The 13,442-nt window shown below is 42.7% G+C and overlaps 1 protein-coding gene across 8 annotated transcripts in view; it reads left to right on the plus strand.

Annotated features, from left to right (window-relative positions):
* The window catches only part of LOC133363284 (uncharacterized), a 78,952-nt gene extending 68,112 nt beyond the window's left edge, over positions 1-10,840 (plus strand). For 4 of the 8 annotated variants that reach the window (XR_009757649.1, XR_009757648.1, XM_061582691.1 and 1 more), the window contains one exon: positions 10,751-10,840. Coding sequence is in view for 6 of the 8 variants with exons in the window: in XM_061582693.1 (XP_061438677.1) it covers positions 10,751-10,771 (21 nt within the window). In the remaining 2 variants the exon portion in view is untranslated. Of the gene's footprint in view, positions 1-3,379; positions 3,665-10,750 lie in introns of those variants that run through there. The other 4 variants (XM_061582687.1, XM_061582690.1, XM_061582689.1 and 1 more) reach the window with 1 other exon arrangement.
* The last annotated feature ends 2,602 nt before the right edge of the window (positions 10,841-13,442 follow it).

The raw sequence follows: 13,442 nt of genomic DNA on the forward strand, positions 1-13,442 counted from the left end.
GATTTCGGAAGGCCTTAAAGACTTTTTGACTGGCTTTTCCTTGAGTCACTTTGTTGGCTAGACTGGGGCAAGGCTGGATTAAGCTGTGTTTTGCTGGCTTATAGTTTTGTTGAGAGAGACAGAGAAAGAGTACTTTTTATTGTTAAAGCCACTTTGAACAGGCATTGTCCAGAAAAGCAGCCTAGAAATATTTAAAAATAAAATAGGTAGTGGAGAAAGAACAAGATATACAGCTGCTTACTGTATATTAAGCTTCAGCACCAGGGACAACTCCTTGAAAGTTCAGACTAAAATTCAGAGTGGATTCCACTGCCACATTGACATGGAGCCACCAACTGCCACTGAAGCTCAAGCTTAGTTTAACTAAGCTATAGTTATGGGTTAAGTTATAAGTTATAGTTATAGTTTAACTATAAGTCTATGTTAACTATGTTCCTAGATATTCTCAGCCAACAACTGACTTAATGTCTACTCGTCCTTAACATCTTAATGTCTACCAGTAGTGTGTATGTGGTTTATGCCACATTGTGGGAAGCAGGAGTGTCAGTAAGACACTGTATATGGGTGTCTTGACTTTTGACTTCTATCGGTCCTGCTCTGGACCTTACATCTTGCACCACCAGACTCTAGTTCCAGTGTTCAGCATTCTGAGCAACTTGTCTGTTGGGTAAGGACACTCCTGGGCACTTTATCTGGATTCTGCTTTGGATCTTCATCAGCACCTGCTTTGGACCACACATCTGCTTCAGGCACAATTGGACTGGCACCCAGCTCTGCTTCTTCCTCCCATATCTGGTCCTGGACCCCAGCTGCCCCAGCTTGATCCTTGCTAAGACTCGAAAAGGAATCAGCCCACCACCTCTACCCATCCCCATTACTCTGAAGCTTCTGGAAAATCATGGGGCCTTTGTTGACAAGCCTCAGTCGCTGCATATCTTTACTTCCTCCCAGCTGGTGAGAAGTGCCAGTTATGGGTCCATTAGAGTAGCAATGGTGAACACCCAGCAAATTTTAACCTTGCGTTTTTGAACATTTATTTTCCACTGGGGAAACTGGAAGACAGCTTCTCTCTCTCTCTCTCTCTCTCTCTCTCTCTCTCTCTCTCTCTCTCTCTCTCTCTCTCTCTCAACACAGGAGAAATGTAAGCATCCCTCAGAGAGGACCCTTTTGCCAGACTTATTCATCTCATGGGGGGGGGTACACATGATCCCCAGCAGCATTTAATGTCGTGCTTTATTTATTTTGCAGCAGAGACTTTTGTGGCTGCTGACATCAGTTGTCCAACTTCTTTAATATGAAACATCTGCCAGTCCGTCTCATAGAGTTGCCTATAGGTCATGGGAAAGCTCTTTATCTTCCGAAATGTAGGCTGTCCCATTATACAGTCTAGCCCAGATGACTGAGGCCAGCCCTATGTATTGTCCGGCAAGGAGTGCTTCCTGCCACGTCTCTGAGGAACTAGGATTTAGCCTTCAGTCCTCAAGGCATTTGCTCCAGAGCAATCCCACTGAGCTGTCGTCAACGGGAGTTGGCAGATTGCCTCTTCCGTAGCGGGTGAGAACCTTTTTACTGCATTTGTACGCCGTTTGATTTATATGCAAACAATAGGTCAGTGACACCAAGAAGTGAAATGCCTCAAAGTGCTTAGGAATTAAAAGTAAAAGTATCTTTCTCCCAAGAGTACATGAGTCAGATGGCTTTTAAACTAAAGGATGTCTCTTATTTGAGAGCTGCAGTTCTCACACTTGGTCACAATGGTCCTCTCCATATCCAAAATGCAAAGAAAATATAATCTCAGCTCCTCTTGTCTTGTTGATAGATCAGTCTGGTCCATTTATTCCAGTTATAACAAACCTGTGGCTACAGAAAATTCTTCCAGCCTTAAATTCAGTTCTCCAAATTGGCTTTTAAACCCCCCCAAAAAACCTCAATTAAATTCTCCAGCATTTTAGGGCAAATTTCTCCTGACACATACATTTTTGTATGCAGTTTTGGCAAATGTACATATTTTTGCAAGCAATTTTCCTAATATAATGCATTCTTGTACGTTATTTTCCCTCATATATTCATTATGTACATTGTTCCTCCAGATAGAAAATTTGGGTACATATGAATTTCGAAGGGTGGCTGTGTTTCAGTTCTCAAATTGTTTTGGCAAGTGTGAGCTTGAAACACCCTGAACAGCTCCTTGAAAGTTCAGACTAACACCCAAAGTAGACTCCACTGCCCTACTGACATGGAGCCACCACCCTCCACTATCTTTGTTGTTATATGCCTTCATGTTGATTATGAGTTATGGGAACCCTATGAATCAGCAACCTCCAAAAGCATCTGCTATAAACCACCCTGTTCAGATCTTGTAAGTTTAGGTTTATGGCTTCCTTTATGGAATCAATCCATCTCTCGTTTTGTCTTCCTCTTTTTCTACCCCCTTCTGTTTTTCCCAGCATTATTGTCCTTTCTAGTGAATTATGTCCTCTCATTATGTGTCCAACGTATGATAACCTCAGTTTCATCATTTTGGCTTCTAGTGATAGTTCTGGTTTAATTTGTTCTAACACCCAATTATTTGTCTTTTTTGCTCTGCATGGTATGCACAAAGCTCTCTTCCAACACCACATTTCAAATGAGTTGATTTTTCTCCTATCCGCTTTTTTCACTGTCCAACTTTCACATCCATACATAGAGATCGGGAATACCATGGTCTGAATGATCCTGACTTTAGTGTTCAGTGATACATCTTTGCATTTGAGGACTAGCTTGGGGAAGCTGTGGTTCTCCAGATGTTGTTGGACTCTCATCAGCTCCCATCAGCCCCAGCCAACATGGCCAGTGCTCAGGGATGATGGGATTTGGAGTCTAGCAGTCATCTGGAGCACCACAGCTCCCCCTTCCAGCCTTAATGGAAAAGGTACCTTCCTGTTTAAATGTAGCTCAGTGGCAGGGCATCTGTTTGGCATGCAGAAGGTCCCAGGTTCAATCTCTGGCATCTCTAGTCAGGGCTGGGAGGGTTCTCTACCTTAAACCTTGGAGAGCCACTGCCAGTCAGCGCAGACAATACTGAGCTAGATGGTCCAATGGTCTGACTCGATATAAGACAGCTTCCTATGTTGCTATGAATGTTGATGGCCTACAGAGATGTGCAACCAGAACCAATGGAGTAACTCCACGTGAATTCCCGGGATTTGGTGGGCATTTTGTTCTTGTATGGCAAAAGGGAAAAGTACATTATGATGCTTTCTGTTGCCATGTGCTAAAATTTCAGCCTTCCCTTCTCTAAATGCTGAGCCTATTATACAAATTATAACTGTACATTCTCAGTTTGAATTTCTTGGCGTTCCACCCCCAGTGATGAATAAGAGCATGTTTTCTACTGCAGGGACCTTCTGAATTACCAGCAACGTACAGCCACATCTACAGTCTACCCGGATAGAGCAGGACATCCATTATGACTCAGTATCACCGCACACCCCTTTAGTAATTGTCCTCATTACTAGAAGAGAGAGCTTTAAAAATGTGAAATTTCTATCATTTTTATTCAACTTTGAAATAAAGAGCTTGGAGAAGAAAATCACATCAACATGATAACTGAAATGTGGCTTTTGTGTTAATTCCTCATGAGTAATTATATCTATATGAGCTACGGTGTACTTTTTTGCTACAGAGAGAAAAAATCACATTTTAAAAAAAGCATTTGTTTTCTTCAATCTTGGTCTCACATTTTTGCAGGAGGGGCTGTCCTATTATATAAAATTTTAGCTCTGTATATATTCATCTCTATCTGCCTTTCTGTTTATTTCTGCCTCTGCCTCTGTCTTTCTCTATATAATTTCATTTATAACCCACTTTTCCTCCAAGGGGCTGAAGGTGGCACACATAGTTCTCTGCCTCCCCCATTTTCTCTTCACAACAACCCTGTGAGGTGGGTTAGATTGAGGGACGGTGACCAGCCTAAGGATACCCAGTGAGCTTCAGGGCCAAGTGTGGATTTGACCTCTAGGCTCTCTGGTTCTAGCCCTGACACTCTAACCACTACATCACACTGCCCATGACCTTTGTCCTAAATCTCCACTTCCTCTTCCCTCTGAAGGTCTCCTGCTCCCTCAAGAACTGTGCTCTTTCATTTTTTGCAGTCCCTCAGGCCTGGAACTTCCTCCCAAAATGCCTCCATGACTACGTGTAGTTAGGGAAGAGAAAGATCTGTCAATTTCAGTTCTCTCACTATCTCATGTTTCTAATCTTAAATTTGGTTCTCCACATTTCTGCAGTAATTTGCGATTTTTTTAAAAAAATCCCTCATTAAAAATGTTCAGCATTTTAGTGTGAATTTCTCTTAATAAACACATTTTTGTATGCAGTTTTGACTAATGTACACATTTTTACAAGCAATTTATTATCATATAATGCATTTTGGATGTGATTTTCACCAATATATGCATTTCCCCTTAATATATACATTTTTATAACCATATATATGTATTTTTAATAAGCATTGGTTGGGTGGCAAATTGCATCGCAACATTCAGGTAAGTGCTAATTTCAAAGGATGGCTGTGTTGCAGTTCTCACAGTGTTTTGAAAAGTGTGAATTTAATAAATTCGGCTTAAAATGCAAACTGAATCACCCATCCCTACATGTAGTATATACACCTGAAATAATTGCACATTCTTCCCCTTTTTAACCTTGCCTCCATTTCTATCTCCTTTGCCTTTTGTTTCCTGTGTCTTGAACTGTAGACTGTAAGCTCCTTGGGACAGGGACCTTTCCTTTTATATTTTAAGTGGCATACTCACTGATGGTCGAGGGAGGGAGGAAAGAGAAGAAGAAAACGGGGTTTGTCACCCTCTACCTCAGGGGTGGGGAACCTTTTTCAGCCAAAGGGCCATATTCCTTCATAAGGAACCTTCAGGGGGTCGCATGCCAGTGGTGGATGGAGCAATGGTTGTGTGTCTTTGTAGAGCAGGCTACAATCTAGCCATGCACAAGTCAGTGGCTTCTACATGTGCAGCTCTTCATCCAAGCAAGCAAGAGGCAGTCTTACTGGGTCAGGGATGCAGTCCAGCCTGGCAAAAGAACAACTAGAGGAAGGGTGGGCCAGTGAGGGGTGTGGCCTGGAGAGAAGGGGTGTGGCCAAGGAGAGGAGTGGCCTGGGGAGATTCTCAAAGGCCAGGTAGAGAGACCTTTGGCATGTGCCAACCGCCCCTGGGCCTTACTGGAGTTTGGTACATAGTCTGGTAAGACTGGTGGGTGAAAGGATAAAGAAACATAAGATTTATTTCTCGTGGGAAATAAAGCCATTCTGAATACAGACATACATGTGCCATTATTATTGTTGTTGTTGTTGTTTGTTTGTTTGTTTGTTTAATTTATATCCCATCCTTCCTCCTAGCAGGTGCCCAGGGTGGCAAACAAGACACTAAAAACACTTTAAAACATCATTTGTTGCCACTATTAAATCTTCTATCTGCCGTCCGGCGGAGCTTTTAAAGTTGTCAGAGGGCTATTACATTCTGGCCCTAGGGACACGGTAGAACCATCTGAAGCACGCTGTAATGAATTTGCTAGGCACTTCCAGGATAAAATCTCTTGCATCCATCAGGACTTGGACTCCAATGTTATAGCAGTTGGATCAAATGAGGTATCCTGAGCACAGCCTGGTCATGATTTTTGGATGAGTTTCAATTGGTGCAGCTTGAGGACGTTGACAAGGTGCTTGGACGGGTGCGTGCGACCTCTTCGGTTCTGGACCCTTGCCCCTCTTGGCTAATAAATGCTAGCAGGGATGGAACAGCCGGCTGGGCCAGGGAAGTGATTAATGCCTCACTGTGTGAGGGAGAGGTCCCAGGCTGCCTGAAGGCGGCGGTAGTGAGACCACTTTTGAAGAAATCTTCCCTGAACCCAGAAAACCTTAATAATTATAGGCCAGTAGTGAATGTCCCATTCCTGGGCAAGGTTCTAGAAAGAGTGGTTGCAGACCAGCTCCAGACACTCTTGGATGAAACCGATTATCTGGATCCATTTCAATCGGGTTTCAGGCCCGGTTTTGGCACGGAGACGGCCTTGGTCGCCCTGTATGATGACTTATGCCGGGAGAAAGACAGGAGGAGTGTAACTCTGTTGATTCTCCTTGATCTCTCAGCAGCTTTTGATACCATCGACCATGGTATTCTTCTGGGAAGACTTGCGGATTTGGGAGTTGGAGGTACTGCTTGGCAGTGGTTCTGCTCCTATTTGGCGGGTCATCTCCAGAAAGTAGTGCTTGGGGAGCATTGCTCGGCACCCTGGGCTCTCCAATATGGAGTTCCGCAGGGGTCAGTTCTGTCCCCCATGCTCTTTAACATCTACACGAAGCCGCTGGGTGCTGTCATCAGGAGTTTTGGAGTGCGTTGTCACCAGTATGCTGATGACATGCAGCTCTACTTCTCCTTTTCATCTTCTTCAGGTGAGGCTGTCAAGGTGCTGAACCGATGCCTGGCTGCGATAATGGGCTGGATGAGAGCGAATAAATTGAAGCTCAATCCAGACAAGACTGAGATGCTGTTAGTAGGTAGTTCCCCTGACCAGATGGTGGATGTACAACCTGCCCTGGATGGGGTTGCACTCCCCCTGAAGGAGCAGGTTCGTAGTCTGGGAGTTCTTTTAGATCCATCCCTGTCACTGGAGGCTCAGGTAGCCTCGGTGACACGGAGTGCGTTCTACCAGCTTCGGTTGGTGGCCCAGCTACGCCACAATCTGGACAGGGAAAACCTTGCTTCAGTTGTCCATGCTCTGGTAACCTCTAAATTAGACTACTGCAATGCACTCTACGTGGGGCTGCCCTTGAAGATGGTTCGGAAACTGCAGCTTGTGCAAAATGCGGCGGCCAGACTGATAACTGGGACCAGGCGGTCCGAAAATATAACACCGATTCTGGCCCGCCTGCACTGGTTGCCTATATGTTTCTGGGCTCGATTCAAGGTGCTGGTTTTAACCTATAAAGCCTTGTATGGCATGGGACCACAATACCTGATGGAACGCCTCTCTCGATATGAACCTACCTGCACACTGCGCTCAACATCGAAGGCCCTCCTCTGGGTGCCTACTCAGAAAGAAGCCCGGAAGGTGACAACAAGAAAAAGGGACTTCTCAGTGGTGGCCCCCGAACTATGGAATATTCTTCCTGATGAGATACGCCTGGCGCCAACATTATTATCTTTTTGGCGTCAGATAAAAACCTTCCTCTTCTCCCAGGCATTTTCAGCATTTCCAGCATTTTAGTAGTATTTAATATGCATTTTAGTGTGTGTTTAATTATGTTTTAATTCCTGATATTTTTAACTTATTTTTAAACTGCTTAATATGAGGTTTTAATTGTATGTCAGATGTTGTTGTTTTTTTAACCTGTTGTAAACCGCCCAGAGAGCTTCGGCTATGGGGCGGTATATAAATTGAATTAATAAAATAAATAAATAAATAAAAAATATAAAAACAAATCTTAAAATACATTAAGACAAAACAGCGTTAAAAACATTTTAAAAACTTTTTTTAAAGGGTTAAGAACATTATTTAAAAAACATATTAAGCAATTCTGACACAGACACAGACTGGGATAGCTCTCAACTTAAAAGGCTTGTTGAAAAAGAAAAGTCTTCAAAAGGCACCGAAAAGATAGCAGAGATGGCGCCTGCCTAATATTCAATATTTACAGTCATGAGCCTAGCCCTCACTCACACACACCATCTATCTAACTAACAAGATGGAGGAAGAAGGAAGTAAAGCCTGAGAAAAAAAGTCTACATATCAAGAAGTGGTTTAGTAAAGAAGGAATCAGCGAGGTCTATCGCCCCCCCCACACACACACATTGCTTCAGTTTACTTGTTACAAGCTTTGGTGCTTTACTCCCAACAGGCCTGAGTTCCCCACTCCTGCTGTACACAAAATTTGGTGTCAAGCACTCCAAAGAAATGTTGCTCATTGTCTTTGCTTTCCATGGAATTTCTTAGATGTTTCATCTGAAGAAAATCCAATTAACATTTCAATTTAAGAGAAATTCTGATGTTTTTTGAGTTCAGTGGGATTTACTCCTGTGCAATCATGCTTAGGATAAGTGAAACTGACCGGGGGGAGGGGCAGGGATGGGGGGGAGGAACAGGGGGGAGGAGATTGGCTGGGTGGGCACTGGGCAGAAGGCAAGTCCCTTTCCTTTCCAAAAGGAAAACATTGTGAACAGTATCATTGCTTTTCAGCATTTCCTCCACCTTTTTATTCTACAGGAGGCACATGCAGCCTCACACTTAAATTTAAAGCAAAGCTGTCCCTGGTCACATCCATACCAGACATTTATTCCACTTTAAACAGTCTTCTCCCAAAGAATCCTGGGAAGTGTAGTTATGAAGAGTGCTGAGAGTTGCTAGGAAACATCCTATTCCCCTCACAGAGCTACAATCCTCTGAAGAGGGACATATTGTTAAACCACTCTGGCCACTGGAGCTCTGTCAGGGGAATAAGAGTCTCCTAACAACTCTCAGCACCCTTCACAAACTACACTTCCCAGGATTTTTGGGTGGGAAGCCATGACTGTTTAAAATAGAATAAATGTCTGGTGTGGGTTAATTTTCTTAAATTAATTCAAAATCAGCCATGGATTTTTTTTTAACTTTTAAACTGCTGAAGATGAAGGTCAGAGTATGGGGCAAGAACAGTAATAGGATTACAAGTACTCTGTGAACATGGCTGATTTTTAATTAATTTCAACAAATTATGAGACCATTGACAGAAAAAAGTCCAACAGAGGTATGGATTTTTTTACTCATGTTTCAGACTTTAAAGTCTGGATTCTCTCTGAATGTTTTCTGTATCACCACGAAAATGTAGAGGGTTGTTAAGCAAGTTTTCTGAGTTCAGGATGATACGTTTTGTAAGATTTTATTTTGAAATGAGCTTATGGGAAGCAGCAGAGTGGCATGGGAGGTATTTTCAATTTAACATGGTGGAATGTGAAAAATCCATGCTGGCTATAGTAAACAACCACTCTCGTGGTTGTATAATACCATACATTCTCAATGTATTGATAGTATTTGGGGAAGCGGTGTAACTCACTGGTAGAGCGCATGCTTTGGATACGAATGGTCCAAGGCTCAGCTCCTCAAACATTCCTGAGCTAGATAAACCAATGGTCTGACTCAGTATAAGGCAGCTTCCTATGTTTCTATTTGGAAAGGACCATAGCTCAGTGGCAGAACATCTGTTTTGCATGCAGAAGGTCCCAGGTTCGATCCTTGGCATCTCTAGGGAGGGCTGGTCATGCCCTCTTGCCTGACAACCTGGAGGGCTGCTACCAGTCAGTATGGGCAGTACTGAGCCAGATGGTCTTACTCTATATAAGGCCTCTGTTCCTAATGCATAGCAGTGTGCTGATATTGTTTGGGTGGTATTTCTCGTCTCTTCTGGGATCTCCATTTTCCTCTCTGCTTGACAGAATGATATAGAGCAAGGGTGGGCAGAAGGTAGATCAGGATCTAACGGCAGATCTCTAGGCGATTTGCAGTAGGGCAGCCCAGGTTTCCAATGGCACCTCATGGTTTCAGAATAGTGACGGCAAAAAGTCTTTTCACCTAACACTAGCCATGTCGAGGACTTTCTCCTCTGCAGCAGAGGTGGGGGAAACCAGCAAGGACTGTGGCCTGGGGAGAGTTCTGAGGGCCAGACAGAGAGGCCTAGAGGGCTGTACTTGGCCCCCGGGCCTAAGGTTCCCCTCCCCTAATTTACATCAAGACCAACCAGATCGTCATATTTTGTCGATTTTAAAATACACACGCATCTAAGGAAGTATACAGAGATCTGTGCTGAAAATGGAGTAGGAAAGAATTTCCTAGTATATACAACCACGCTACGTTGGAAAAATGAAAACTTCAGTGCACTGCCTGCAGCTATCTTTCAAATGAGCATCATTTAGATTAAATATTCCTCACACTCCAAGGATGGAAACAGGAGGAGAATAGTTTACAATAAATTATTGAATTTGAGCTGCTGGAATTAGTCTCTCTTTAGATCCAATTTAGAAACACTTTGTCTATGACTGAGCAGGAACAGTATTTTATAGTATTTATCATCTTTTGGAAAAGGAACTCGGAATCTAAAAATGACCACTCAAGTGCACTGATGAAGACTGAGTGAACTAAGTAAATTTTGGATACTTCTGTAGTTCTGCTGGTTCTGCCAAAGTTCTTTAAAGTGAAAATGACACATATACTGACAGTAAGCTCCACTGAACTCTGGCGCCATTGACACTATACATTTAAAGCAGTATCATGCCACTTTAAACAGAGCTCCAGTTCCTAGAGTTGCTTGGAAAGAGGGCTAGATTGTTATAGCTCCGTGAGTGAAGTAGGGGTCTCCTAGTAACCTTTGGCACCCTTAACAAACTACGTTGCCAGGATACTTGCCAATTTTCTGGGGCAAAAACTTACTCCTGGTGCAGTTTTCATTGTGCGATTTCCACATAAGTAAATGTGTAGTCTTTCTAGTCTGTCTAGGACATTGTCACTTTTTTATATAAATATATTTACAAAATCGTAAAATTTGCAATATTATTAACCAGTCACCCATGAAAATTAATCTTTTACAGTTATTTCCATGTCAGTCATTTACAGGTCAGGAGAAATACAAAAATACCTAAATCAATTTCCAAATCTGCATAGGAAGAAGGTGCATTATCTTAATTTATTATTTAATTTCTTTTCAAAACTAATTCATTCTGTTCTTTTGCAGATGCTAGTTACAGCAAACTGAAAGATGTCTTTGCGGAACTGTTCTCCCTGACCCCGAGCCATCAATAAACTTTCACCATATTTTTTAAAATTGGTGTTTTTTCATTTGTCCTCTCATTCATCTGACCTTATTTGTCAGTTTCTCCAATACAGCTGTTTGCCAGACACTATTAATTCAAATCCGAACTGTTAAGATCCTTCCAGTCACAAATGGTCATCCATACAATGGCCACAAATTTCAGCCAGTTACCACTTACTGTTTTCCTTCTGGAAACAAAAACCTACCAGGGGCATAAAATGTGCCAGAAATGCATTGGAGTGTATTTACTACCCCGGCCAACGTTAGCAGATTGGGGTGGTGAAACCACCCCATCGTTTTTTCATAGAACAAAAAGCACTGTAGTTAAATGCTCTGAAACATTCTACCTCCTCTGAATAAGTGTTTTCTGGCTCTGGGTATTTGGGTATTGTCAAACACACTTCTTCTGATGCCACATACACAAATGTTTTCTGAGGTCAAGATATCAGCCCACCTACATTGGCAATCTCGTTGGGGTACAAAATACACTTCAAAAACCATTAGTATGATTTTTTTTCCCCTCGCCTTTGGATGAGTGGTAGAAGAGTGCATTAAATGTGTAGTGCAGACGGGGATTTACACTGAGTAGACATGCACAGGATCACACTGTCAATGGTACTTATTTCCTGAAAAGAGGAGCAGTGTGCAAACTAACATATCATTTTATCTGGATGCTCCTCTTCCCAGACATGCATGAGGGCTATCTGCAATTGCTCTTTGTATAGCAGAACACAGTCTACATATGATTAGAGGCACTGCTTTTATAATTAGTTCTCACATTTTTTGAGCAGAGGTCCAGTGTAGAAAAATGGATTCCTGGGCTGACTTCTTCTGAACAGTGGCTCCAGTTATGTTTTATTATTATTATTGCCAGGCCCAGCCTCCAAGAGGTCTTCTGTATCTTTAAAAGTTGTGCAAGGGGAAGGGAGAATTCCACCTTGTGGTTTTTCCCATTACAGAGTTGCAAGAACACCTGCACTTGGCTGACTTTCTCTTCTCCTAAAGATCCTCCCTGAACCTGGCAACCCTAGTGATGAGAGCTGTTTGGAGAGTCCTATTCCCATCAGAGAGCTACAGTTCCCAGAGTTCCTTGGGAAGAAGGATTGACTTGTTAAACCACTCTGAGAATTGCAGCTCTGTGAGTGGAATAAGAGTCTCCTAACAACTCTCTGCAGCCTTAACAAACTATAGTTCCCTAAATTACTGTGGGAAACTGTGACCGTTTAAAATGGTGTGGTACTGCTTTAAATGCATAGTGCAGATAGGCTTCTGTGAGGTAGGTTAGGCTGACTCAGGGTAATCTATGGAGCTTCGTGACTGACAAGGATTTCAATCTGGGTCTCCCTAGTCATGGTCTGATTGCGAAGGGTCACAGGACTCCCCCCTCCCAGAGTTACATGGACCGTCAATCCAGCCCACAAGGATATAAGGAGCTGCATCATACTGAGTCAGACATGGTCCACTTAGCTCAGTATTGTCTGCATCAGCCTTTCCCAACCTTTGGTCCTCCAGATGTTGCTGGACAACAACTCCCACCATTCCTGACCATTGGACATGCTTGCTGTGGCTGATGGGAGTTGAAGTTCAACCATATCTGGAGGACACCATGTTGGTTACCCCTGATCAGCACTGATTGGCAGCAGCTCAGCAGGCATTCAGCCAAGAGCCTTCCCCAGCCAAGAAATGCTAGAGAATGGGCCTGGGACCTTCTACAAATAATATAAAGGCAATTATCATTCTAATTAGAACCATAATGTTCCTTTGTACATGTGATTCAGGTTAAGCCCATTCAGTCTCTGTTCTCAACCCATTACTACTCATTAGAGCTAGTGATTCACAAAGTATCTTAAATTATTCAATTCAATAAAGAGGCTTATTCCTAACTATGTAAATTCCTGATCGCCACAATACATCATTGTGGCACATTCAGAACTTGGGACATTACAGAACTATCCATTTTGAAGCTCAATTGATGAGAAGGAAGGAGAAGAAGATTGTAAAAGTCCCTGATATTTTCTCCTGAAGTGCTTTTCAGCGTTTAAAATACTGGCTGCTCTTAAAGGGGAAAGTACATATTTTCTGAAGAAAAAAAGGACCAGTTTTTATCCCTTGAATCCACTTTTCTGTATGATATTTTGTCATATAGCCAACAGCAGTCTTGCCTTAAAAGTTTGCAGATACTGAGATGCTTGTTCTGAAGTAGTTTCATATTTTGTTTTATTTATTTATTAATTAGATCTATTAGTCGCTCATTACCTGAAGGTCTGCAAGCAGCTTACAACATTGTTAAAAACAAAAGTCAAAACGAAATAATACAACTACCACCACCAGGGTTGCCAGGTCCATGGCCTGAGACTGATCCTGCATCTTTAGGAGAAGAGAAGGTCAGTCAAGTGCAAGTGTTCTTGCAGCTCTGTAATGGAAAAAACCACAAGGTGGAATTCTCCCTCCCCCCTCCACAACTTTTAAAGATACAAAAGACCTGTTGTTGGAGGATCTCTTGGAGGCTGGGCCTGGCAACCAAGAGGTCTTCTGTATCTTTAAAAGTTGTGCAGGGGGAAGGGAGAATTCCACCTTGTGGTTTTTCCCATTACAGAGTTGCAAGAACACCTGC

The sequence above is a fragment of the Rhineura floridana genome, chromosome 8 (assembly GCF_030035675.1).
Source record: "Rhineura floridana isolate rRhiFlo1 chromosome 8, rRhiFlo1.hap2, whole genome shotgun sequence".
Classification (NCBI taxonomy): domain Eukaryota; kingdom Metazoa; phylum Chordata; class Lepidosauria; order Squamata; family Rhineuridae; genus Rhineura; species Rhineura floridana.